We start from the raw sequence: 21,842 nt of genomic DNA on the forward strand, positions 1-21,842 counted from the left end.
TTTCATTCATTGTTCTCATACAATTATTTCCTTTAAATATTTAGAAAATGGATAAAGTGAACACATTTTAATCGTGCGATAGTTGCAGGAACCATCAAGTTTTTAATAATCACAACTTCTTGTTTTCAGAACCACGGAGAGCATTGATTCTTATTGGAGTTTCCACAAGAACGAAATTAAATATTGAAAGTATCTTGAAATTAACCTTAAATACAACTGATATTAAGCGACAAACGATGGATGATACATTCAACCAAACTGTTAGTGGTGAACCCTACACAATAAACGGTGTGTTATCGTCGTTTCTTACCTCTGTAGATGTACTCCTCCTGTCTGGGACCACTAGAGTGTTCCCATTGCTCCCCGGGACTATAGTAGATCCTATACTCATTCTGGGTCCAACTAACATGTAGCGTTTCTCTCCAGATCTGTACTGGATGCTGTGACACAGAGTTCCATCGTAGTTTGTTTCAGGTAAATACTTGGAGGATACGTGCGTGGTTTTAGAGCACTGCATTGCAATCAGCACAATAATACTGATGAGAAAAAGAGTTGAAACTGAAGCCAGAGTTATCATTAAATAAAATGTCACCCCACTATCCCCAATGTCAGTCGCTGCACTTTTCACATCAGAAGCTGAAAAAGCCTCTTTGGGCTCCACCAGCTTGACAACCACAGTAGCTGTTGCTGAGAGTGACACGTTCCCATTGTCTTTGACCAGTATGACCAGTTTATGTTGAGCCTCGTCTTTCTCTGTGAATGAACGCAGTGTTCTTATCCGTCCAGTATAGCGGTCCAAACCAAAGAGACTGTGGTCACTCACTTCCTGTAGTGAGAATAACAGCCAGCCGTTGTATCCTATATCAGCATCGTAGGCCCTCACTTTAGTCACCAGATGGCCTGCAGGAACATTGCGAGGAACCTCCTCTACTCCTTCAGTTGAACCGTTAGAGCTGAGCGGATGTAAGATAACTGGAGGGTTGTCGTTCTGGTCCAGAAGAAAAACGTTCACCGAAACGTTACTACCTAAAGACCGACTTCCAGAGTCTGTTGCCACAACGTGGAATCTAAACATTTTTAATTTTTCAAAGTCAAAACTTTTTAAAGCCGAGATATCTCCGTTTACAGGGTTAATGTTTAAAAAGGAAGATAACAGATTGTCTCTGCCCCTAAAGATATGGTAGGAAATATGAGCGTTATTCCCTTCGTCTTGATCAGTCGCCTGCACTTTGAACACGGAGGCTCCAGGAGAATTGTTCTCAGTTAGATAGAAAGTATAGGGACTCAGTAGAAACTGGGGGCTGTTGTCATTTACATCTGATACATCGATCCGGATAGTCTTTTCAGAGGACAAGGATGGCTCACCTGCGTCTTTAGCGATGATTGTAACATCGTATTGAGATTGTTTCTCTCGGTCTAAAGGGGTTTTGGTAACTACGGAGAACATGTTATTCTGTACAGATGGATTCAGTGTAAACGGAACATCTTGGTTTACAAAACATAGCACCTTCCCGTTGATACCGGAGTCTGAGTCCTTTACTGTAATTACAGCCACTGTTGTCCCCAACTTAGAATCTTCCGGAAGGGATTTGGAATATGAAGTCACTTCTATCTCAGGTGCATTGTCGTTCACGTCAATGATATTAATAATCACACTTTTATCAGTTGTCAGAGTACCTGCCCCTTTGTCTGATGCCTGGATGTCAATCTCATATCTGTTACGTTCTTCAAAATCGACTATTCCTGACACTTTTAGTTCTCCAGTTAATGAATTTAAGGTGAAATAAGCTTGGACCTCTCCATCCACATCATTACCAAACGAATACACAACTTCACCATTAGAACCTTCATCCAGGTCTGTTGCATTTACTTGTATAATAGTAGTGCCTATAGCAGGGTTTTCCTGCAGCTCCACAGAGTAAGATTCCTTGGTAAAGACCGGGTGGTTATCGTTTACATCCACTACTTCTATTGTAATTTGCATTTCACCAGACTTAGGAGGTTTACCTCCATCGGTAGCAATCAGAAGGATGTTATGGGTTTTAACTGATTCTCTATCAAGTGGCTTTTGAAGAATTAAAATGGGTGATTTACGGTTTTCGCCACGATCTTTAACCTCCAAACGAAAATATTCATTCTGGCTTATTTTATACTGCTGAACAGATAATATTCCACTGTCTGCGTCACGCGCAGCCTGCAACTGAAATCGAACTCCTGGTAACGCAGATTCGAAAATCTCTAACAATTTTTCATTTTCAGGGAAGCTGGGAGCGTGGTCGTTCACATCCAACACTTCCACCGCTACATAATGGACCTCTAGCGGATTCTCCAGAGCAGTTTTCAATTCAATTACACAGGCTTTGCTTCTCTCGCATACCTCCTCCCTGTCTATTTTCCGGTTCACATACAAAATGCCATCGTCTTGATTAACCTGGAATAGGGGCTCCGTTGAGCCGTGGACTATACGATAGCCTCTGTTACTCAATGTGCTCTTGTCGAGTCCTAAATCTTTAGCGATGTGTCCAACAACAGTCCCTTCTTTAACCTCCTCAGCGATGGAATATCGTATCTGAGCCAATGAAACGCTTCGAAAGGCAACCATAGCGGAAAAACAGGAAAGCCACAGCAATCGCTCCCTCCACGTCCGCCCTCCTCTTTGTTCCATTGCGAGAAAATTGTAGACGACAAAGTAATCTAAAACGTATAATCCAAAAACAGAATATCCTTGGCCACCATCCTAGTTTGAAAAGGAGTTACGGCTATTATCCAACAAATATATAGAAGCTGTGCGGAGCCAACCCAGTCTCGCTACCGCACAATGGTTTAGCGCACTCCAAACCTCGACGTGAACAAGGATGGGCTTATCAGCTGTTGCCAACTTGCTGCGGAAACGTTATGCGGCCTCTTACCGACACCACGTGATCCTAAATGTTATTGCAGGTCACAAACTTTGCAAATTGTATCAAAATGTAACGAAACAGAACCTGTTAAAACCACTCAAACCCATTTAAAAAGTTCAAAAAATATTATATCCTGTAAAATATTTAGAGAAGGGATAACGTGCACAAGTTTCCATCGCACGATAGTTGCATTGGCAATGAAATAATTGATTGTCAAATATATATTTTCCAGCACCAAGGACAGCGTTGATTCTTCTAGGAGTTTCAACATTAACGAAAATAAATAAAGTAAGTAAATTGTCATTAACTTTGAACACGGCTCGAAATAATTGACAAATGATGGATGATGCAGTCGATCAAGCTGTTAGGGGAGAATCGTACACAATACAATGTGTGTGATTGTCGTTTCTTACCTCTGTAGAGGTGCTCCTCCTGTCAGGAACCACCAGAGTGTTCCCATTGCTCCCCGGGACTATGGTAGATCCTATACTCATTCTGGGTCCAACTAACATGTAGCGTTTCTCACCAGATCTGTACTGGATGCTGTGACACAGAGTTCCATCATAGTTGGTTTCTGGTAAATACTTGGAGGATACGTCCGTTGTTTTAGAGCACTGCATTGCAATCAGCACAATAATACTTACAAGAAAAAGGGTTGAAACTAAAGCCAGAGTCATCATTAAATAAAATGTCACTCCACTATCCCCAATGTCTGTCGCTGCGCTTTTCACATCAGAAGCTGAAATGGCCTCTTTGGGCAACACCAGCTTAACAACAACAGTAGCTGTTGCTGAAAGTGACACGTTCCCATTGTCTTTGACCAGTATGACCAGTTTATGTTGAGCCTCTTCTGTCTCTGTGAACGAGCGCAGTGTTCTTATCCGTCCAGTATAGCGGTCCAAACCAAAGAGACTGTGGTCACTCACTTCCTGTAGTGAGAATAACAGCCAGCCGTTGTATCCTATATCAGCATCCCAGGCTCTCACTTTAGTCACCAGGTGGCCTGCAGGAACATTGCGAGGAACCTCCTCTACTCCTTCAGCAGAACCGTTAGAGCTGACCGGATGTAAGATAACCGGAGGGTTGTCGTTCTGGTCCAGAAGAAACACGTTAACCGAAACGTTACTGCTTAAAGACGGACTTCCAGAGTCTGTTGCCACAACGTGGAATCTAAACGTTTTTAATTTTTCAAAATCAAAACTCTTTAAAGCCGAAATATCTCCGTTTACAGGGTTAATGTTTAAAAATGAAGATAATACATTCTCTCCGCCCCTAAATATATGGTAGGAAATAAGCGCGTTATCCCCTTCGTCTTGATCAGTCGCCTGCAATTTGAATATGGAGTCTCCAGGAGAATTGTTCTCAGTAAGATAGAAAGTATAGGGACTCAGAAGAAACTGGGGGCTGTTGTCGTTCACATCTGATATATCGATCCGGATAGTCTTTTCAGAGGACAAGGATGGCTCACCTGCGTCTTTAGCGATGATTGTAACATCGTATTGAGATTGCTTTTCTCGATCTAAAGGTGTTTTGGTTACTATGGAGAACATGTTATTCTGTACAGATGAAGTCAGTGTAAACGGAACATCTTGGTTTATAAAACATAGCACCTTTCCGTTGACACCGGAGTCTGAATCCTTTACTGTAATCACAGCCACTGTTGTCCCCGACTTACAATCTTCTGGAAGGGATTTGGAAAAGGACGTCACTTCTATTTCGGGTGCATTGTCGTTCACATCAATTATATTGATAATCACACTTGTGTCTGTTGTAAATGCAATTGTCCCTTTGTCTGATGCCTGGAGGTCGATTTCATATCTGTTCCGTTCTTCAAAATCTAAGATTCCTGACACTGTTATTTCCCCAGTTTTAACATTTAAATTAAAATATTCCCGCACTTTTCCGTGCACTACATCACTAAAGGAATACACAATCTCTCCATTTGAACCGTCATCCAGGTCTGTTGCATTAACTTGAATAATAGTAGTGCCTATAGCAGTGTTTTCCGGCAACTGCACAGAGTAAGAATCCTTGGTAAAGACGGGGTGATTATCATTGACATCAACTACTAGTACTGTTATTTTCATTTCACCAGACTTTGGGGGTTTACCTCCATCGACAGCAGTCAATAATAAATGGTGTGTTTTAACTGATTCTCTATCTAGTGATTTTTGTAGAATTAAAATTGGAGTCTTCCTATCTTCACCACGATCTTTAACCTCCAAACGAAAATGTTCATTAGGACTTAATTTATATTGCTGAACAGATAATAATCCACTGTCCCCATCGTGTGCGGCGTGTAGTTGAAATCGGGCTCCTGGTAACGCAGACTCATACATCTCCAACGTTTTTTCCATTTCGGGGAAGCTGGGCGAGTTGTCGTTCACATCCAACACTTCCACTGCTATGTAATGGACCTCTAGCGGGTTCTCCAGAGCAGTTTTCAGTTCTATTACACAGGCTTTGCTTCTCTCGCATAAGTCTTCCCTGTCTATTTTCCGGTTCACGTACAAAATCCCATCGTCTTTGTTAACCTGGAATAGGGGCTCCGAAGAGCCGTGGACAATACGATAGCCTCTGTTTCTCAATGTGCTCTTGTCGAGTCCTAAATCCTTAGCGATGTGTCCAACAACAGTCCCTTCTTTAACCTCCTCAGCTATGGAATATCGTATCTGAGCCAAAGAAACGCTTCTAAAGGCAACCATAGCGAAAAAACAGGAAAGCCACAGCCACCGCTCTCTCCACGTCCGCCGTCCTCTTTGTTCCATTGCGAGAGAAATGTAAACGACAACGTCAATCTAAAACATATATTCCACTACCAGACGGTCCTATTCCACAAACATTCTTCGAAAAACAGTATTTTCCTCAATATATTTAGAAGGAGAGCGGATCCTATAGTTATTCCTCAAACGCAGCTCCCGCACAATGGTTTAGCGCACTCCAAGTGAACAAGGTTGGGCTTATCATCGGTGGCCAATAAGCTGCAGAACAGTTATCCGGCTTTTTACTGACACCCCTTGATGCTCAATATTATTGCAGGGTACAGACTTTTACAAAGTGTATGGAATTATAATGAAACAATTCATGTGAAAACAACTCAAACTAATTCCAATTATTTGTCTAAAAATAATATTAACTTTCATTGATTTTGAACATCGAATCTGTATTTTTTAGATCCATGGACAGCTTGTTTGCTTCTGGGAAATAACACACAAACGAAAATGAATGTAGTCAGTAACTTTGAATCTGGCTGAATTAAATAACCAATGACGGATGATTCAGTCGAACAAACTGTTAGGAGAGCAGGCTACCTGACTCAATAAAATTTGGGTTACTGTCTTTTCTTACCTCTGTAGATGTGCTCCTCCTGTCAGGGACCACTAGAGTGTTCCCATTGCTCCCCGGGACTATAGTAGATCCTATACTCATTCTGGGTCCAACTAACATGTAGCGTTTCTCTCCAGATCTGTACTGGATGCTGTGACAAAGAGTTCCATCGTAGTTTGTTTCAGGTAAATATTTGGAGGCTACGTCCGTGGTTTTAGAGCACTGCATTGCAATCAGCACAATAATACTGATGAGAAAAAGAGTTGAAACTGAAGCCAGAGTTATCATTAAATAAAATGTCACGCCACTATCACCAATGTCAGTCGCTGCACTTTTCACATCAGAAGCTGAAATGGCCTCTTTGGGCTCCACCAGCTTGACAACCACAGTAGCTGTTGCTGAGAGTGACACGTTCCCATTGTCTTTGACCAGTATGACCAGTTTATGTTGAGCCTCGTCTGTCTCTGTGAATGAGCGCAGTGTTCTTATCCGTCCAGTATAGCGGTCCAAACCAAAGAGAGTATGGTCACTGACTTCCTGTAGTGAGAATAACAGCCAGCCGTTGTATCCTATATCAGCATCGTAGGCTCTCACTTTAGTCACCAGGTGACCCGCGTGGACGTTACGGGGAACCTCCTCCACACCTTCTGCAGAGCCATTAGCGTTTACAGGATACAGAATAACTGGGGTGTTGTCGTTTTGATCCAAAACGAACACGTTAATGCTGACATTTCTGCTTAAAGTGGGTGAGCCGGAATCGGTGGCTACGACTTTAAGGTTAAATGTTTTCAATGTCTCAAAGTCGAGGCTCTTTAGCGCTAAAATGTCACCACTTTCTGGGATAATGTTCAGAAACGACGCTATCTTACTTCTTTCACCTCCGTCTCTCAGGATTTGATAGGAAATTAGAGCATTATCGCCTTCATCACGATCCGAGGCCTTCACCGAGAAAACAGAGCCCCCCGCAGCGTTATTTTCAGTAATATAAAAGTTGTACGGGCTGAGGGAAAATTCCGGATGATTATCATTCACGTCAGACACAAGAACGCTTATGGTCTTTTCAGACGACAAAGATGGAACACCTGTGTCTCTCGCCACGACTGTGACGTGATAACGGGACCTTTGTTCTCTGTCCAGCTTGGTCTTTGTGACGAGGGCGTACATGTTGTCCTGTAGAGACGCAGACAGGGTGAACGGGACGTCCTCCGTGATGCTGCAGATCACTTTCCCGTTCACCCCCGAGTCCAGGTCACTCACGCTGATAAGAGCTACCGTGGTTCCGATGCGTGCGTCCTCCGGAACGGTGCTAGAAAATGACGTCACTTCTATTTCTGGTGCGTTGTCATTAACGTCGATTATGGATATTATTACACTTTTGTCAGCGCTTAAAGGAACTGGCCCCTTGTCTGATGCCTGAACATCAATCTCATAACTCTTGCTTTTCTCAAAGTCTATCAGACCTACTACTCGTATTTCGCCTGTAAGTGAATCCACACTGAAAAGTTCCGTTAATCTTTCGTCGACTTCGTTGCCGAATGAATACCTTACTTCAGCGTTCGCATCTCCATCTAAATCAGTGGCATTTACCTGGATCACTATCGTTCCAATAGAAGCATTTTCGATAAGTGTGGTAGAATAAACGTCTTTTTGAAATACAGGAGAGTTATCATTTACATCGAGCACATCAACATTGATTTCTATAGTGCCTGATTTAGCCGGTTTTCCTCCATCAAACGCTGTCAGCATAAGCCTGTGTTTCGCCACACTTTCTCTGTCTAACTGCTTTAGCAGAACTAAAAATGGCACTTTGCGGTCTTCCCCTCTATCCTTGACTTCCACTCGGAAGTGTTCGTTGTGGCTGAGTTTATACCACTGAACCGAAAACGGACCTCCGTCGGGGTCTCGTGCCGCTTGGAGCTGCAATCTTGCTCCCGGGAGCGCAGACTCAGAAATCTCAAGGTTTTTCTCTTTTTCGAAAAAACTTGGAGAGTGATCATTTACATCGAGTATTTCCACGGACACATAATGGATCTCCAAAGGATTTTCAAGTACGGTTTTCAGTTTGATCAAGCAATGATTGATTCGTTCACACACCTCCTCTCTGTCGATTTTCCTGCTCACATACAATATTCCATCATTTGTATTGACCTGAAAAAGGGGGTCGTTTGTTCCCACCACAATACGATATCCTCTGGAATTCAACGTACTCTTATCCAGGCCTAGATCCTTCGCTATATTCCCAACGACCGTTCCCTTGTCCATCTCCTCAAACACAGAATAGCGGATCTGTGCTAAAGCACCACTCCTCAAAAGGTTCAGCACAGCGAGCATCACAAGCCACCACCATCGCTGTCTCCACGCCTCGCGTACTCTTTGTTCCATCGTTGTAGCCTACTAAATACAAAGACGGGCCCTTCAATAGACGGCCTATAATTGATTCGTAGAAAATATGCACTGTGTCAAATCCGTGGTAATCGAAAGTATGTCCTTCCCATCACGATTACTATGATAGAAAAACGCCTTAAAACGTCTTTTCCCACCGTTGACTAACACGTAGACTGACTGAGGACAGAACTGCTATTCGGGGGCGGACCTAAATGTCGATGACGAAAAAGAACTCAGAGGGACGCCTCGAGACACTACTGACACCAAACGTCAGGATAGGATAACTGTCGTTTTCTCATGATCAACATTTCGTTATTTTCATAATATACTATATAATATGAATAGACTATTTCAAGGCTTATATTAGGTAAGTATTATTATTGTATAATTAATGTAATAATAACAATAATAATAAATATAATGCAGACTATAATTATGTGATTAATTATGAGAATCAAACCAATAATCCTGATAATAATAACATAAATAATGATGATAATAGCAAAAATAACATAATGCTAATTTGTATATTATTGCTTTTATTGTTATTAATTATTAATCGTGGTAGGCTTATTCTTAGTGTTATTATGTGTGGCCATTATCAGAATCGTTGCCATTAATTTTCGTTATCTCGTTATCAAATGCCATGCCTAAACCCAGGCAGTATGCAGTTTCAGCACCACGGACAGCTCAAACGACCAACGTCTAAGCTTGACTGAAAATCCATACTTTCACCCAATACTCACACTCGCATAGACACTATAGCACATTGTGTTGGGTGAATAATATCTTTCAAAAGGAATAAGCAATGAGGACTTTTGAAGTACCATGGTCAGTTCCTGCACATCTAAGCCTTCCGGAGAGTTTCATGTATTTTACTTTAGTTAATGTCAGTGCAATATCATGCCTCAAAAATTGTAATCCGAATACTGGCCTTACCTCTGTAGATGTACTCCTCCTGTCAGGGACCACTAGAGTGTTCCCATTGCTCCCCGGGACTATAGTAGATCCTATACTCATTCTGGGTCCAACTAACATGTAGCGTTTCTCTCCAGATCTGTACTGGATGCTGTGACACAGAGTTCCATCATAGTTTGTTTCTGGTAAATACTTGGAGGATACGTCCGTGGTTTTAGAGCACTGCATTGCAATCAGCACAATGATACTGATGAGAAAAAGAGTTGAAACTGACGCCAGAGTTATCATTAAATAAAATGTCACGCCACTATCCCCAATGTCAGTCGTTGCACTTTTCACATCAGAAGCTGAAATGGCCTCTTTGGGCTCCACCAGCTTTACAACCACAGTAGCTGTTGCTGAGAGTGACACGTTCCCATTGTCCTTGACCAGTATGACCAGTTTATGTTGAGCCTCGTCTGTCTCTGTGAATGAGCGCAGTGTTCTTATCCGTCCAGTATAGCGGTCCAAACCAAAGAGACTGTGGTCACTCACTTCCTTTAGTGAGAATAACAGCCAGCCGTTGTATCCTATATCAGCATCGTAGGCTCTCACTTTAGTCACCAGGTGGCCTGCAGGAACATTGCGAGGAACCTCCTCTACTCCCTCAGCAGAGCCGTTAGAGCTGAGCGGATGTAAGATAACTGGAGGGTTGTCGTTCTGGTCCAGAAGAAACACGGTCACCGAAACGTTTCTGCTTAAAGTCGGACTTCCAGAGTCTGTTGCCATGACGTGGAATCTAAACGTTTTCAATTTTTCAAAGTCAAAACTCTTCAAAGCCGAGATATCTCCGTTAACAGGGTTAATGTTTAAAAAGGAAGATAACAGATTGTCTCCGCCCCTAAAGATATGGTAGGAAATTAGTGCGTTATTCCCTTCGTCTTGATCAGTTGCCTGCACTTTGAATATGGAGTCTCCAGGAGAATTGTTCTCAGTAAGATAGAAAGTATAGGGACTCAGAAGAAACTGGGGGTTGTTGTCGTTCACATCTGATATATCGATCCGGATAGTCTTTTCAGAGGACAAGGATGGCTCACCTGCGTCTTTAGCGATGATTGTAACATCGTATTGAGATTGTTTCTCTCGATCTAAAGGGGTTTTGGTAACTACGGAGAACATGTTATTCTGGACTGATGGAGTCAGTGTAAACGGAACATCTTGGTGTATAAAACAGAGCACCTTTCCGTTGATACCGGAGTCTGAGTCCTTTACTGTAATTACAGCCACTGTTGTCCCCGACTTAGAATCTTCCGCAACGGCTTTGGAATATGAATTTACTTCTATCTCGGGTGCATTGTCGTTCACGTCAATGATATTAATAATCACACTTTTATCAGTTGTTAATGCAACTGCCCCTTTGTCTGATGCCTGGATGTCAATCTCATATCTGTTACGCTCTTCAAAATCTATGATTCCTGACACTTTCAATTCCCCTGTTATTGCATTTAAATCAAAATATTCCCGCACCTTTCCTTGCACATCATCACTGAATGAATAAACAACTTCTCCATTGGCACCATCATCCAAGTCGGTCGCATTAACCTGTATAATAGTAGTGCCTATAGCAGTGTTTTCCTGCAGCTGGACAGAGTAAGAGTCCTTGTTAAAGACTGGCTGGTTATCATTGACATCAACGACTATTATTGTTATTTTAATTTCTCCTGACTGAGGAGGTTTACCTCCATCAATAGCAGTCAGTAATAAAGTATGGGTTTTAACTAATTCTCTATCTAGTAACTTTTTGAGTATTAAAATTGGAGTCTTCCTATCTTCACCACGATCTTTAACCTCCAACCGAAAATATTCATTGGGGCTCAATTTGTACTGCTGAACAGATAATAATCCACTGTCCCTATCGTGCGCGGCGTGTATTTGAAATCGAGCTCCTGGTAACGCAGATTCAGAAATCTCGATTTTCTTTTCCTTTTCGGGGAAGCTGGGAGCGTTGTCGTTATTATCCAACACTTCCACCGCTACATAATGAACCTCTAGGGGGTTCTCCAGAAATGTTTTCAGTTCTATTACACAGGCTTTGCTTCTCTCGCATACCTCCTCCCTGTCTATTTTCCGGTTCACATACAAAATGCCATCGTCTTGATTAACCTGGAATAGTGGCTCCGTCGAGCCGTGGACTATACGATAGCCTCTGTTTCTCAACGTGCTCTTGTCGAGTCCTAAATCCTTAGCGATGTGTCCAACAACAGTCCCTTCTTTAACCTCCTCAGGGATGGAATATCGTATCTGAGCCAAAGAAACGCTTCTAAAGGCAACCGTAGCGAAAAAACAGGAAAGCCACAGCCATCGCCCTCTCCACGTCCGCTGTCCTCTTTGTTCCATTGCCAGAAAAATGTAGACGACAAATTCCAGCTAAAACATATGTTCCACAAAATGTTCCTCTGTCACCATCCCAGCATGAAAAATACATAGGATATTATCCAACAAATATTTAGATGCAGTGCGGATACTGGTTATTCCTCTAACGCCACTCCCGCACAATCCTTTAGCGCATCCCAAAATCTCGACGTGAACAAGGATGGGCTTATCATCTGTGGCTAACACGCTGCGTAAACGTTATACGGCTTCTCACTGACACCACGCGATGCTCAATATTATTGCAGGGTATAGACTTTTACAAAGAGTATTTCATTATAATGAAACAAAACCTGTTAAAACGACACACGCTGAATTAAGTATTTCTTCTGAAAATAATATATCCTTTAAAATATTCACAAATGGGTAACTTGTACGTTCTTTGAATCGCTCGATAGTTGCAATCTAATATTTATTATCAAATATATATTTTTTAGCACCATGGGGGGCGTTCACAGTAACGAAAATAAATACAGTAAGGTACTCGGAATTAACTTTGAATATGGATGACATTAAATGACAATCGATGGATGATACAGTTGACTAAACGGTGAGGTGAGAACCTGGCTCAATAAAAGTGTGTGATTGTCGTTTCTTACCTCTACAGTTGTACTCCTTCTGTCAGGAACCACTAAAGTGCTTCCATTGCTTCCAGGGACCATTGTAGATCCTATACTCATTCGGGGTCCAACTAACATGTAGCGTTTCTCTCCAGATCTGTACTGGATGCTGTGACACAGAGTTCCATCGTAGTTTGTTTCTGGTAAGTACTTGGAGGATGCGTCCGTGGTTTTAGAGCACTGCATTGCAATCAGCACAATAATACTGATAAGAAAAAGAGTTGAAACTGAAGCCAGAGTTATCATTAAATAAAATGTCACGCCACTATCCCCAATGTCAGTCGCTGCACTTTTCACATCAGAAGCTGAAATGGCCTCTTTGGGCTCCACCAGCTTGACAACCACAGTAGCTGTTGCTGAGAGTGACACGTTCCCATTGTCTTTGACCAGTATGACCAGTTTCTGTTGAGCCACGTCTGTCTCTGTGAATGACCGGAGTGTTCTTATCCGTCCTGTATAGCGGTCCAAACCAAAGAGACTGTGGTCACTCACTTCCTGTAGTGAGAATAACAGCCAGCCGTTGTATCCTATGTCAGCATCGTAGGCTCTCACTTTAGTCACCAGGTGGCCGGCAAGAACATTGCGAGGAACCTCCTCTACTCCTTCGGCAGAACCGTTAGAGCTTAGCGGATGTAAGATAACCGGAGGGTTGTCGTTCTGGTCCAGAAGAAACACATTCACTGAAACGTTACTGCTTAAAGACGGACTTCCAGAGTCAGTTGCTACAACGTGGAATCTAAACGTTTTAAACTTTTCAAAATCAAAACTCTTTAAAGCCGAGATATCTCCGTTTACTGGGTTAATGTTGAGAAAGGAAGATAACAAATTGTCTCCGCCCCTAAAAATACGGTAGGAGATAAGTGCGTTATTCCCCTCGTCTTGATCAGTCGCCTGCACTTTGAATATGGAGTCTCCAGGAGAATTGTTCTCAGTAAGATAGAAAGTATAGGGACTCAGTAGAAACTGGGGGCTGTTGTCGTTCACATCTGATATATCGATCCGGATAGTCTTTTCAGAGGACAAGGGTGGCTCACCTGCGTCTTTGGCAAATATAATAAGATCGTATTGTGATTTTTTTTCGCGATCTATATGGGTTTTCATTACTACAGAATACATATTATTTTTTGAAGATCGAGTCAGTGTAAATGGAACATCTTGTTTTATGGAACACATTACTTTTCCATTTACACCTGAGTCTAGGTCTTTTACTGTGATTAATGCCACTGTTGTTCCAGGTTGAGAATCTTCTGGTAGGGCTTTGGAAAAAGACGTCACTTCTATCTCGGGTGCATTGTCATTAAGGTCAATTATATTAATAATGACACTTTTGTCGGTTGTCAATGCATTCACCCCTTTGTCTGATGCCTGGATATCAATGTCATATCTGTTACGCTCTTCAAAATCGAGAATTCCCGAAATGGTTATTTGACCTGTCAATGAATTCAGACTAAAATATTCACGCACATCTCCATCGACATCATTACCAAATGAGTATACAACTTCTGCATTAACACCATCGTCCAGGTCTGTCGCATTAACTTGTATAATAGTAGTACCTATCGGGGTATTTTCCTTTAGTTGTAAGGAGTATGCTTCCTTCGTAAACACAGGTGGGTTATCATTGACATCAGATACATCAATATTTATTTTCATGTCACCTGTCTTTGGAGGTTTACCTCCATCAATTGCTGTCAGAAGTAGGGCATAGTTTTTAACTGATTCTCTATCCAGCTGCTTTTGGAGAATTAAAATCGGCGTTTTGCGGTTCTCACCGCGGTCTTTTACCTCCAAACGAAAATGTTCATTCTGACTTATTTTATACTGTTGCACGGCTAATATTCCACTGTCGGCGTCACGTGCAGCTTGCAACTGAAATCGTGTTCCCGGTAAAGCAGATTCAGAAATATTAAACAACTTCTCCTTTTCAGGAAATCCGGGAGCGTGGTCGTTTACATCCAAAACCTCCACTACTATATAGTGGATTTCAAGCGGATTCTCCAAGACGGTTTTCAATTCGAGCAAACACACCTTGATACGTTCACATAGCTCCTCTCTGTCAATTTTTCGGGAGACATACAATATGCCATCGTCCGGATTCAAATGAAACGGAGAATCTGTGGATCCAGAGACGATGCGATATCCTCTGCCCTTCAGTGTGTGTACATCGAGCCCTAAATCCTTGGCGATATTTCCAACAAGCGTCCCTTCTTTTACCTCTTCGGCTATAGAATATTTGGTATCTGTTGAAGCAACGTTCCGAAGAGCGAACGTGGAGAGCATAAAGACGACCCATCGCCATTTCTCCCTCCACGACTGCGGTGCTCTTTGTTCCATTGTGAGCGAAACCAGAATCTTCAAATCCCGGCAAAATGTATTGTAGAATCACAAATAGGTCAACATGGTCCTTGACAAAATCCTTTTTTAATTCAAAAAAGGAAGAGATATTCTATGGAGACAAGGTCTTGCTTGCATGCCGAAAGCAACGATTTTGTGGCTGCAAGGAATATCCAAACCATCAATGGGTGGGACTATCGGCTGCTGGGAACAGCTTCACAAAACATTATCTGCTTGTAATTTACTGACACCCGCTGACAGGATTTGTTATTGCACTACCAATGCACGGATAAACGTATTTGGTAGAGGGGCAGAGATTTAAAAAGCTAATTAATTGAAAGCATAAGAAGTAAAATACATCGCAATGTAGTCCATATACGTCGAAATGTTTTTCAGGACCAAGGACAGCAATCGGTATATAGAGAGAATATGAACCACTTTGCACTACAACATCAAACACGATTGTAATACTTTCAAATCCCTAAATTCGAATTGTCATATTTGATTTGACTTACCTCTGCAGATGTGCTCCTCCTGTCAGGGACCACTAGAGTGTTCCCATTGCTCCCCGGGACTATAGTAGATCCTATACTCATTCTGGGTCCAACTAACATGTAGCGTTTCTCTCCAGATCTGTACTGGATGCTGTGACAAAGAGTTCCGTCATAGTTTGTTTCTGGTAAATACTTGGAGGATACGTCCGTGGTTTTAGAGCACTGCATTGCAATCAGCACAATAATACTGATGAGGAAAAGAGTTGAAACTGAAGCCAGAGTTATCATTAAATAAAATGTCACGCCACTGTCCCCAATGTCAGTCGCTGCACTTTTCACATCAGAAGCTGAAATGGCCTCTTTGGGCTCCACCAGCTTGACAACCACAGTAGCTGTTGCTGAGAGTGACACGTTTCCATTGTCTTTGACCAGTATGACCAGTTTATGTTGAGCCTCGTCCGTCTCTGTGAATGAGCGCAGTGTTCTTATCCGTCCAGTATAGCGGTCCAGACCAAAGAGACTGTGGTCAGTAATTTGTTGTATGGAAAATAATAACCATCCGTTATATCCAATGTCTGCGTCATAAGCTCTAACTTTGGTAACTAACTGACCCGCGTTCACGTTGCGCGGAATGTCCTCCACACCTTCTGCGGAACCGTTGGTGCTGGTCGGGTACAAGATAACGGGCGCGTTGTCGTTCTGATCCAGAATGAACACGTTGACTGTGGCGTTGCTGCTCAGCGACGGAGTTCCAGAATCCGAGGCACACACCTTGAACTGGAATGTTTTCTCCACTTCAAAATCAAAAGCCTTCAGAGCTAATATCTCGCCATTTTCCGGGTTTATATTGAAAAAAGAGGCCAGTTTGTTAATGTCACCTTCAGGTTTGAGAATGCGATAAGAAACAAGCGCATTGCTACCCTCATCTGAATCAACCGCTTTGACTGAAAACATTGGGGCACCCGCCACGTTATTTTCACTGATATAAAAATCGTATTTGCTGACTATAAACTCCGGATGGTTATCGTTCACATCTGATATAAGAACACTAATCGTCTTGTCAGCCGTGAGTGCTGGCTCACCGGTGTCTTTAGCCGTAATTGTTATGTCGTATTGGGATCGCTTCTCTCTATCCAGCGCGCTCTTGGTAACGACGGAGTACATGTTTTCCTGGGACGATGGCATTATTGTAAAAGGTAAACCTGCCGTCATAGAACAAACTACTTTTCCATTCAGACCAGAGTCTTTGTCACTTACACTGATTAATCCTACCGTAGTCCCGATTCTGGAATCCTCGGGGAGAGCAGTGGAAAAAGATGTCACTTCAATCTCCGGTGCATTATCATTAAGATCAACTATTTTTACCACCACGCTTTTGTCAGTTGTAAGTGGAGCGGGTCCTCTGTCCGACGCCTGTATATCAATCTCGTAGCTGTCGTCTCTCTCAAAATCGATCATGCCTTTCACAATTATGAATCCTTTGTTGGCATCAACTTCAAACAGTTTTCGTATTTGGTCATTAACATTACTTCCGAGTGAATAAATTACTTCACCGTTGGATCCTTCATCTAGATCCGTAGCGTTTACTTGTATAACAGTGGTGCCAATAGGTGAGTTTTCGCTTAACATGACGGAGTAGCTTTCTTTAGTAAAAACCGGCAAATTATCATTGACATCTAAAACGTCTACTATTATCTGTATCGTACCGGACCGTGGAGGTTTCCCTCCGTCCAAAGCAGTTAGCAGCAATCTGTGACTACTCAGTGACTCTCTATCAAGTGGCTTCTGCAGATTAAGAATAGGTATTTTACCGTCCTTCCCTCTATCCCTGATCTCCAAACGAAAATGTTCATTTTGGTTCAGTTTGTACTGTTGGACAGAATTTGCCCCAACATCTTGGTCCTGCGCAGCTTGTAGTTGAAATCTTGTGCCAGGTAACAAAGATTCAGATATTTCAAGGCGTCTGACTTTCTCTGAAAAAAAGGGAGCATGGTCGTTTACATCCACCACCTCCACTGACACGTAGTGTATTTCCAGTGGGTTCTCTAGAACAGTTTTCAGATTGACGAGACAAACACTGCTCCGCTCACACATCCTCTCCCGGTCCACAGCATGGCTCACATGCAAATTCCCGTCGTTCTGGTTGATCTCAAAATGCGGTTCGTTCGAGCCAGAAACAATACGGAATCCTCTCTGCTTTAAGATAGCTACATCAAGTCCAAGGTCCTTCGCGACGTTTCCCACAATGCTTCCTCGTTTAATATCCTCGGATATGGAATACCGAACCTGTGCAGAGGCACTATGAAAAATAAAAACCAACGTGACCAAAAAAGCATCGAGGCGCCGGAGCAGCCTCCATGGCTCCCGTCGTCTTTGTTCCATCGTTCGATTAATACAATCTAATGTAGTCCAAAGTCTTACAACTAAAACCGATCCCTCGAATGAGTGGTATCCACCATATTCCTGAATTCAAACGATTCGGTCAAATAATCGTTTAAAACGGCTGTTGTTTTTCTCGCAAATAAATAGCCTGGAGATCACACGAACAAATGCTTCGACCTAAACAACTACAGAATGGCAAGAGGGTGGGCGGCTATGAATGACGAGAGGCTGTGATGAGACCCCTTGTTTTCATTTGCAGGCTACACTGCCACCCCACGACCACCAGACACACTGCAGTGCCCCGTGAGTCAACGGATACACTGTATGAATATTCAAAATATTGAATGGGTACGTACATGTGGCACCAAATATTGACATGGCTTTAACACATCCGTGATATGTATAACAGTCTTAAGTGTGTACATGGCTCGTATCAGGGGAATGCCTATAGATAGAGCATAGAATGCAGCATATAAATACCGACTTAAATAGATGGCATTCGAAAACAGTACGGAGAGCACGGTTATGCATTATAGGCATGGGTGAGTCCTCAAAACTCAAGAATTTAATGAAACTTATGGATACAAAAATATAGATCTATAGATAGATAGATACATAGAAAGATAGAATTTTTTTTATAATTATTTAGATGCATAGATAGATAGCTATATCGATATCAGAAAGACCTTTGTCAGGACCATGGAGAGTTGTGATGATGTGATTATTCAAAACGCAAAATCGAAGTATCGAAATCAACCTATGAATGTTCAAAGTTTTATATTTTGAGATTTTGCAGAATTTATATGATGATGATAACAACAACAGTCTTCTTAGCGCTTCAGAAGCATGTCTGGTCTGTGAAACCACAAAGTATTCCTATTGCCGCCCTATCATGTTATTGCTATGTTAGATGCTATACTCATTTCGGGTTTAATTATTCTCGTCATCAAAATAAGCAACACAATCAAACAATTCAATATCTCATTGATCTTACCTCAGCCAATGTACTCCTCCTGTCAGGGACCACTAGAGTGTTTCCATTGCTCCCCGGGACTATAGTAGATCCTATACTCATTCTGGGTCCAACTAACATGTAGCGTTTCTCTCCAGATCTGTACTGGATGCTGTGACACAGAGTTCCATCATAGTTGGTTTCTTGTAGGTACTTGGCAGCACTAAGTTCCCTTGGTTTGGAGCATTGCATCACGACCAACATGATGATGCTGGCGATGAAGAGAGCAGAGACAGAGCCCAGAGTTATCATCAGATAAAAAGTGACATTGCTCTCATCGTCTGCCTTTGAAACACTTTTCACATCAGAAGCTGAAATGGCTTCTTTGGGCTCCACCAGCTTGACAACCACAGTAGCTGTTGCTGAGAGTGACACATTCCCATTGTCTTTGACCAGTATGACCAGTTTATGTTGAGCCTCGTCTGTCTCTGTGAAGGAGCGCAGTGTTCTTATCCGTCCAGTATAGCGGTCCAAACCAAAGAGACTGTGGTCACTCACTTCCTGTAGTGAGAATAACAGCCAGCCGTTGTATCCTATATCAGCATCGTAGGCTCTCACTTTAGTCACCAGGTGGCCGGCAGGAACATTGCGAGGAACCTCTTCTACTCCCTCAGCAGAACCGTTAGAGCTGAGCGGATGTAAGATAACCGGAGGGTTGTCGTTATCATCCAGAATAAACACATGAACAGTGACGTTGCTGCTTCGGGAGTTAGTTCCCCCGTCCGTGGCAACAACGTGAAATTGGAACGTTTTAAGAGTTTCAAAATCAAAGCTTTTGTGGGCCAATATAATGCCGCTTTCATGGTTGATGTTAAGAAAGGACGAATGGTCCCTTTCCTCTCTTGGTATATGATATGAAATGAGGGAATTTGAATCCTCGTCTGGGTCAGAGGCTCTGACCGAAAAAAGGGAAGCACTTGGGATGTTGTTTTCAGTGATATAGAATGTGTAATGACTTAATGGAAAAGTAGGACTATTGTCGTTTACATCTGATACTACAATGTGTATATATTTTTCTGAAGATAGCATTGGCACTCCTGAGTCGCTGGCAATAATTCTAACATTGTATCCAGACTGCTTCTCTCTGTCTAAAGGGGATTTTGTGACCAACGAATACATTTTGTCTTGAGTAGAAGGTGATAACGTGAAAGGAATGTCATCACTTAAAGAGCAAACGACTTTTCCGTTAATACCAGAATCTAGATCATTCACGCTAATTAATGCAACAGTCGTTCCTAGTCGAGCATCTTCCGCAACAGCCCTTGAAAACGAGGTTACCTCTATTTCTGGCACATTGTCGTTCAAATCAACAATATTAACCAATACACTTTTGTCAGTCTTGAATTGGGCTGATCCTTTATCTGATGCCTGTACATCAATATCATAGCTCTCTGCCGTTTCGAAATCTAGTAAACCCTGCACAATAATTTCACCTGTAGTTGGATCTATACGGAAAAGATCTAGTATTTTGCGGTCCACGTTATTACCGAAGGAATAGATGACTTCTCCGTTCGAACCATCGTCTAAATCCGTGGCATTTATTTGTATTACTGTTGTGCCCAAAGGGGAATTTTCTTTCAAATGAACAGCATAAACGTCTTTCGTAAAAACTGGCATATTATCATTTATGTCTAAAACATCCACTAGGATTTGAACTGAACCTGATCTCGGCGGTTTTCCTCCATCGATGGCAGTAAGAAGTAATCTATGACTGGCCTTTGTCTCCCTATCAAGCGGCCTTAGCAGATTCAACACGGGTATTTTCCCGTCTTTTCCACGATCTTTAATTTCTAAACGGAAGTGGTCGTTGTGGCTCAGTTTATATTCTTGAACTGCAAACTGGCCAACGTCTGCGTCGCGAGCAGCTTGGAGTTGAATTCGTAATCCTGGCAGACCCGATTCAGAAATCTCCAAACGTGCCACCTTCTCCGAGAAGCTGGGAGAGTGGTCGTTCACGTCTAGCACCTCGACAACAACATAATGAATCTCAAGAGGATTTTCCAGAACAGTTTTCAGATTGATCAAGCAAGGACTGGTTCGTTCGCACACGGTCTCTCTGTCAATGATTTCCTTGACATACAATAAACCATCGTGCTGGTTGACCTGGAACAGAGACTCCGTAGACCCCGGCACGATTCGACATCCTCTCTCCTTCAATGAATTAGTATCCAGTCCCAAATCCTTTGCGATATTACCAACCACCGTTTCTTTTTTAACTTCCTCGGTTATGGAATAGCGGATCTGCGCCGAAACGTTGCACAACAACAGTAAGAGAAAACCGACGGCATAAGCGATGCTTGTCGGGGGTTCATTTTTCCCCATAATGGTCCAATCCTTCCATTTGAACATCGTCAAAGGTGAATTTAGGATATATGAGATCAACGAAAAAAATAATCCACTCGATCTCTAGCAGGTTATGATAATATTTCCACCGTCAGATTGAACCTTAGACATCGGCTCCTATTTCCACCTAGTCCGTGCAGGCGCTGCAGAGGGGTGGACCCCTCTTTCTAACAAAGGGTTACTTCGAAAACCACATGTGTGCTCGTATACTGACACCCAGTGATCATTCACGTGCAACGCCATTCTAACATTGGGTAACAGAAACTTGTGTTTCGTATATATTCAGACAACACTGGTGCAGCTACGACTCATAAGTAGGCCTATAATAATAATAATAATAATAATAATAATAATAATAATATTCATAATTAATGTATAATGATTGAATTTAAAATCACATGTTTACTATTATTTTGATACATGCATTTTGTTATGGGAAATAATATATTTCCCATAATAAAACGTAATCTTAATAAATTATATGTTTTTATGTTTTTCTTATTCAAACGGTATGGTATGGATAAAATATATTTAAGCATATCCTCTTAAAAATTAATGCAGTTTGGAATCGAGTTTTCTGAAGCCAATAGGTTTATGAACGACGATCCATACCCGCAATGCACCCTGGGAAGTTACTTTACTGAGGAAGAAAAGTGTTCTAATTTAGTAAAAAAAAATATATATCAACAAGCATTTAGCAGAACCGCAATACCGCTTG

The 21,842-nt window shown here is 42.1% G+C and overlaps 1 protein-coding gene across 11 annotated transcripts in view; it reads right to left on the reverse strand.

The window, feature by feature from the left end:
- The window catches only part of LOC115552445 (protocadherin alpha-C2), a 196,850-nt gene that overhangs the window by 156,462 nt on the left and 18,546 nt on the right, over positions 1-21,842 (reverse strand). Inside the window, exon 1 of one of the 11 annotated variants that reach the window (XM_030368573.1) lies at positions 18,764-21,273. The exons of 5 other annotated variants lie outside the window; for them this stretch is intronic. In XM_030368573.1, coding sequence (XP_030224433.1) covers positions 18,764-21,130 — 2,367 coding nt within the window. In that variant the 5' untranslated portion in view covers positions 21,131-21,273. Of the gene's footprint in view, positions 1-310; positions 2,800-3,313; positions 5,827-6,248; positions 8,808-9,551; positions 12,082-15,408; positions 17,950-18,763; positions 21,274-21,842 lie in introns of those variants that run through there. 5 more of the 11 variants (XM_030368575.1, XM_030368582.1, XM_030368577.1 and 2 more) reach the window with 5 other exon arrangements.

Source organism: Gadus morhua, chromosome 10, assembly GCF_902167405.1.
Source record: "Gadus morhua chromosome 10, gadMor3.0, whole genome shotgun sequence".
Classification (NCBI taxonomy): Eukaryota; Metazoa; Chordata; class Actinopteri; order Gadiformes; family Gadidae; genus Gadus; species Gadus morhua.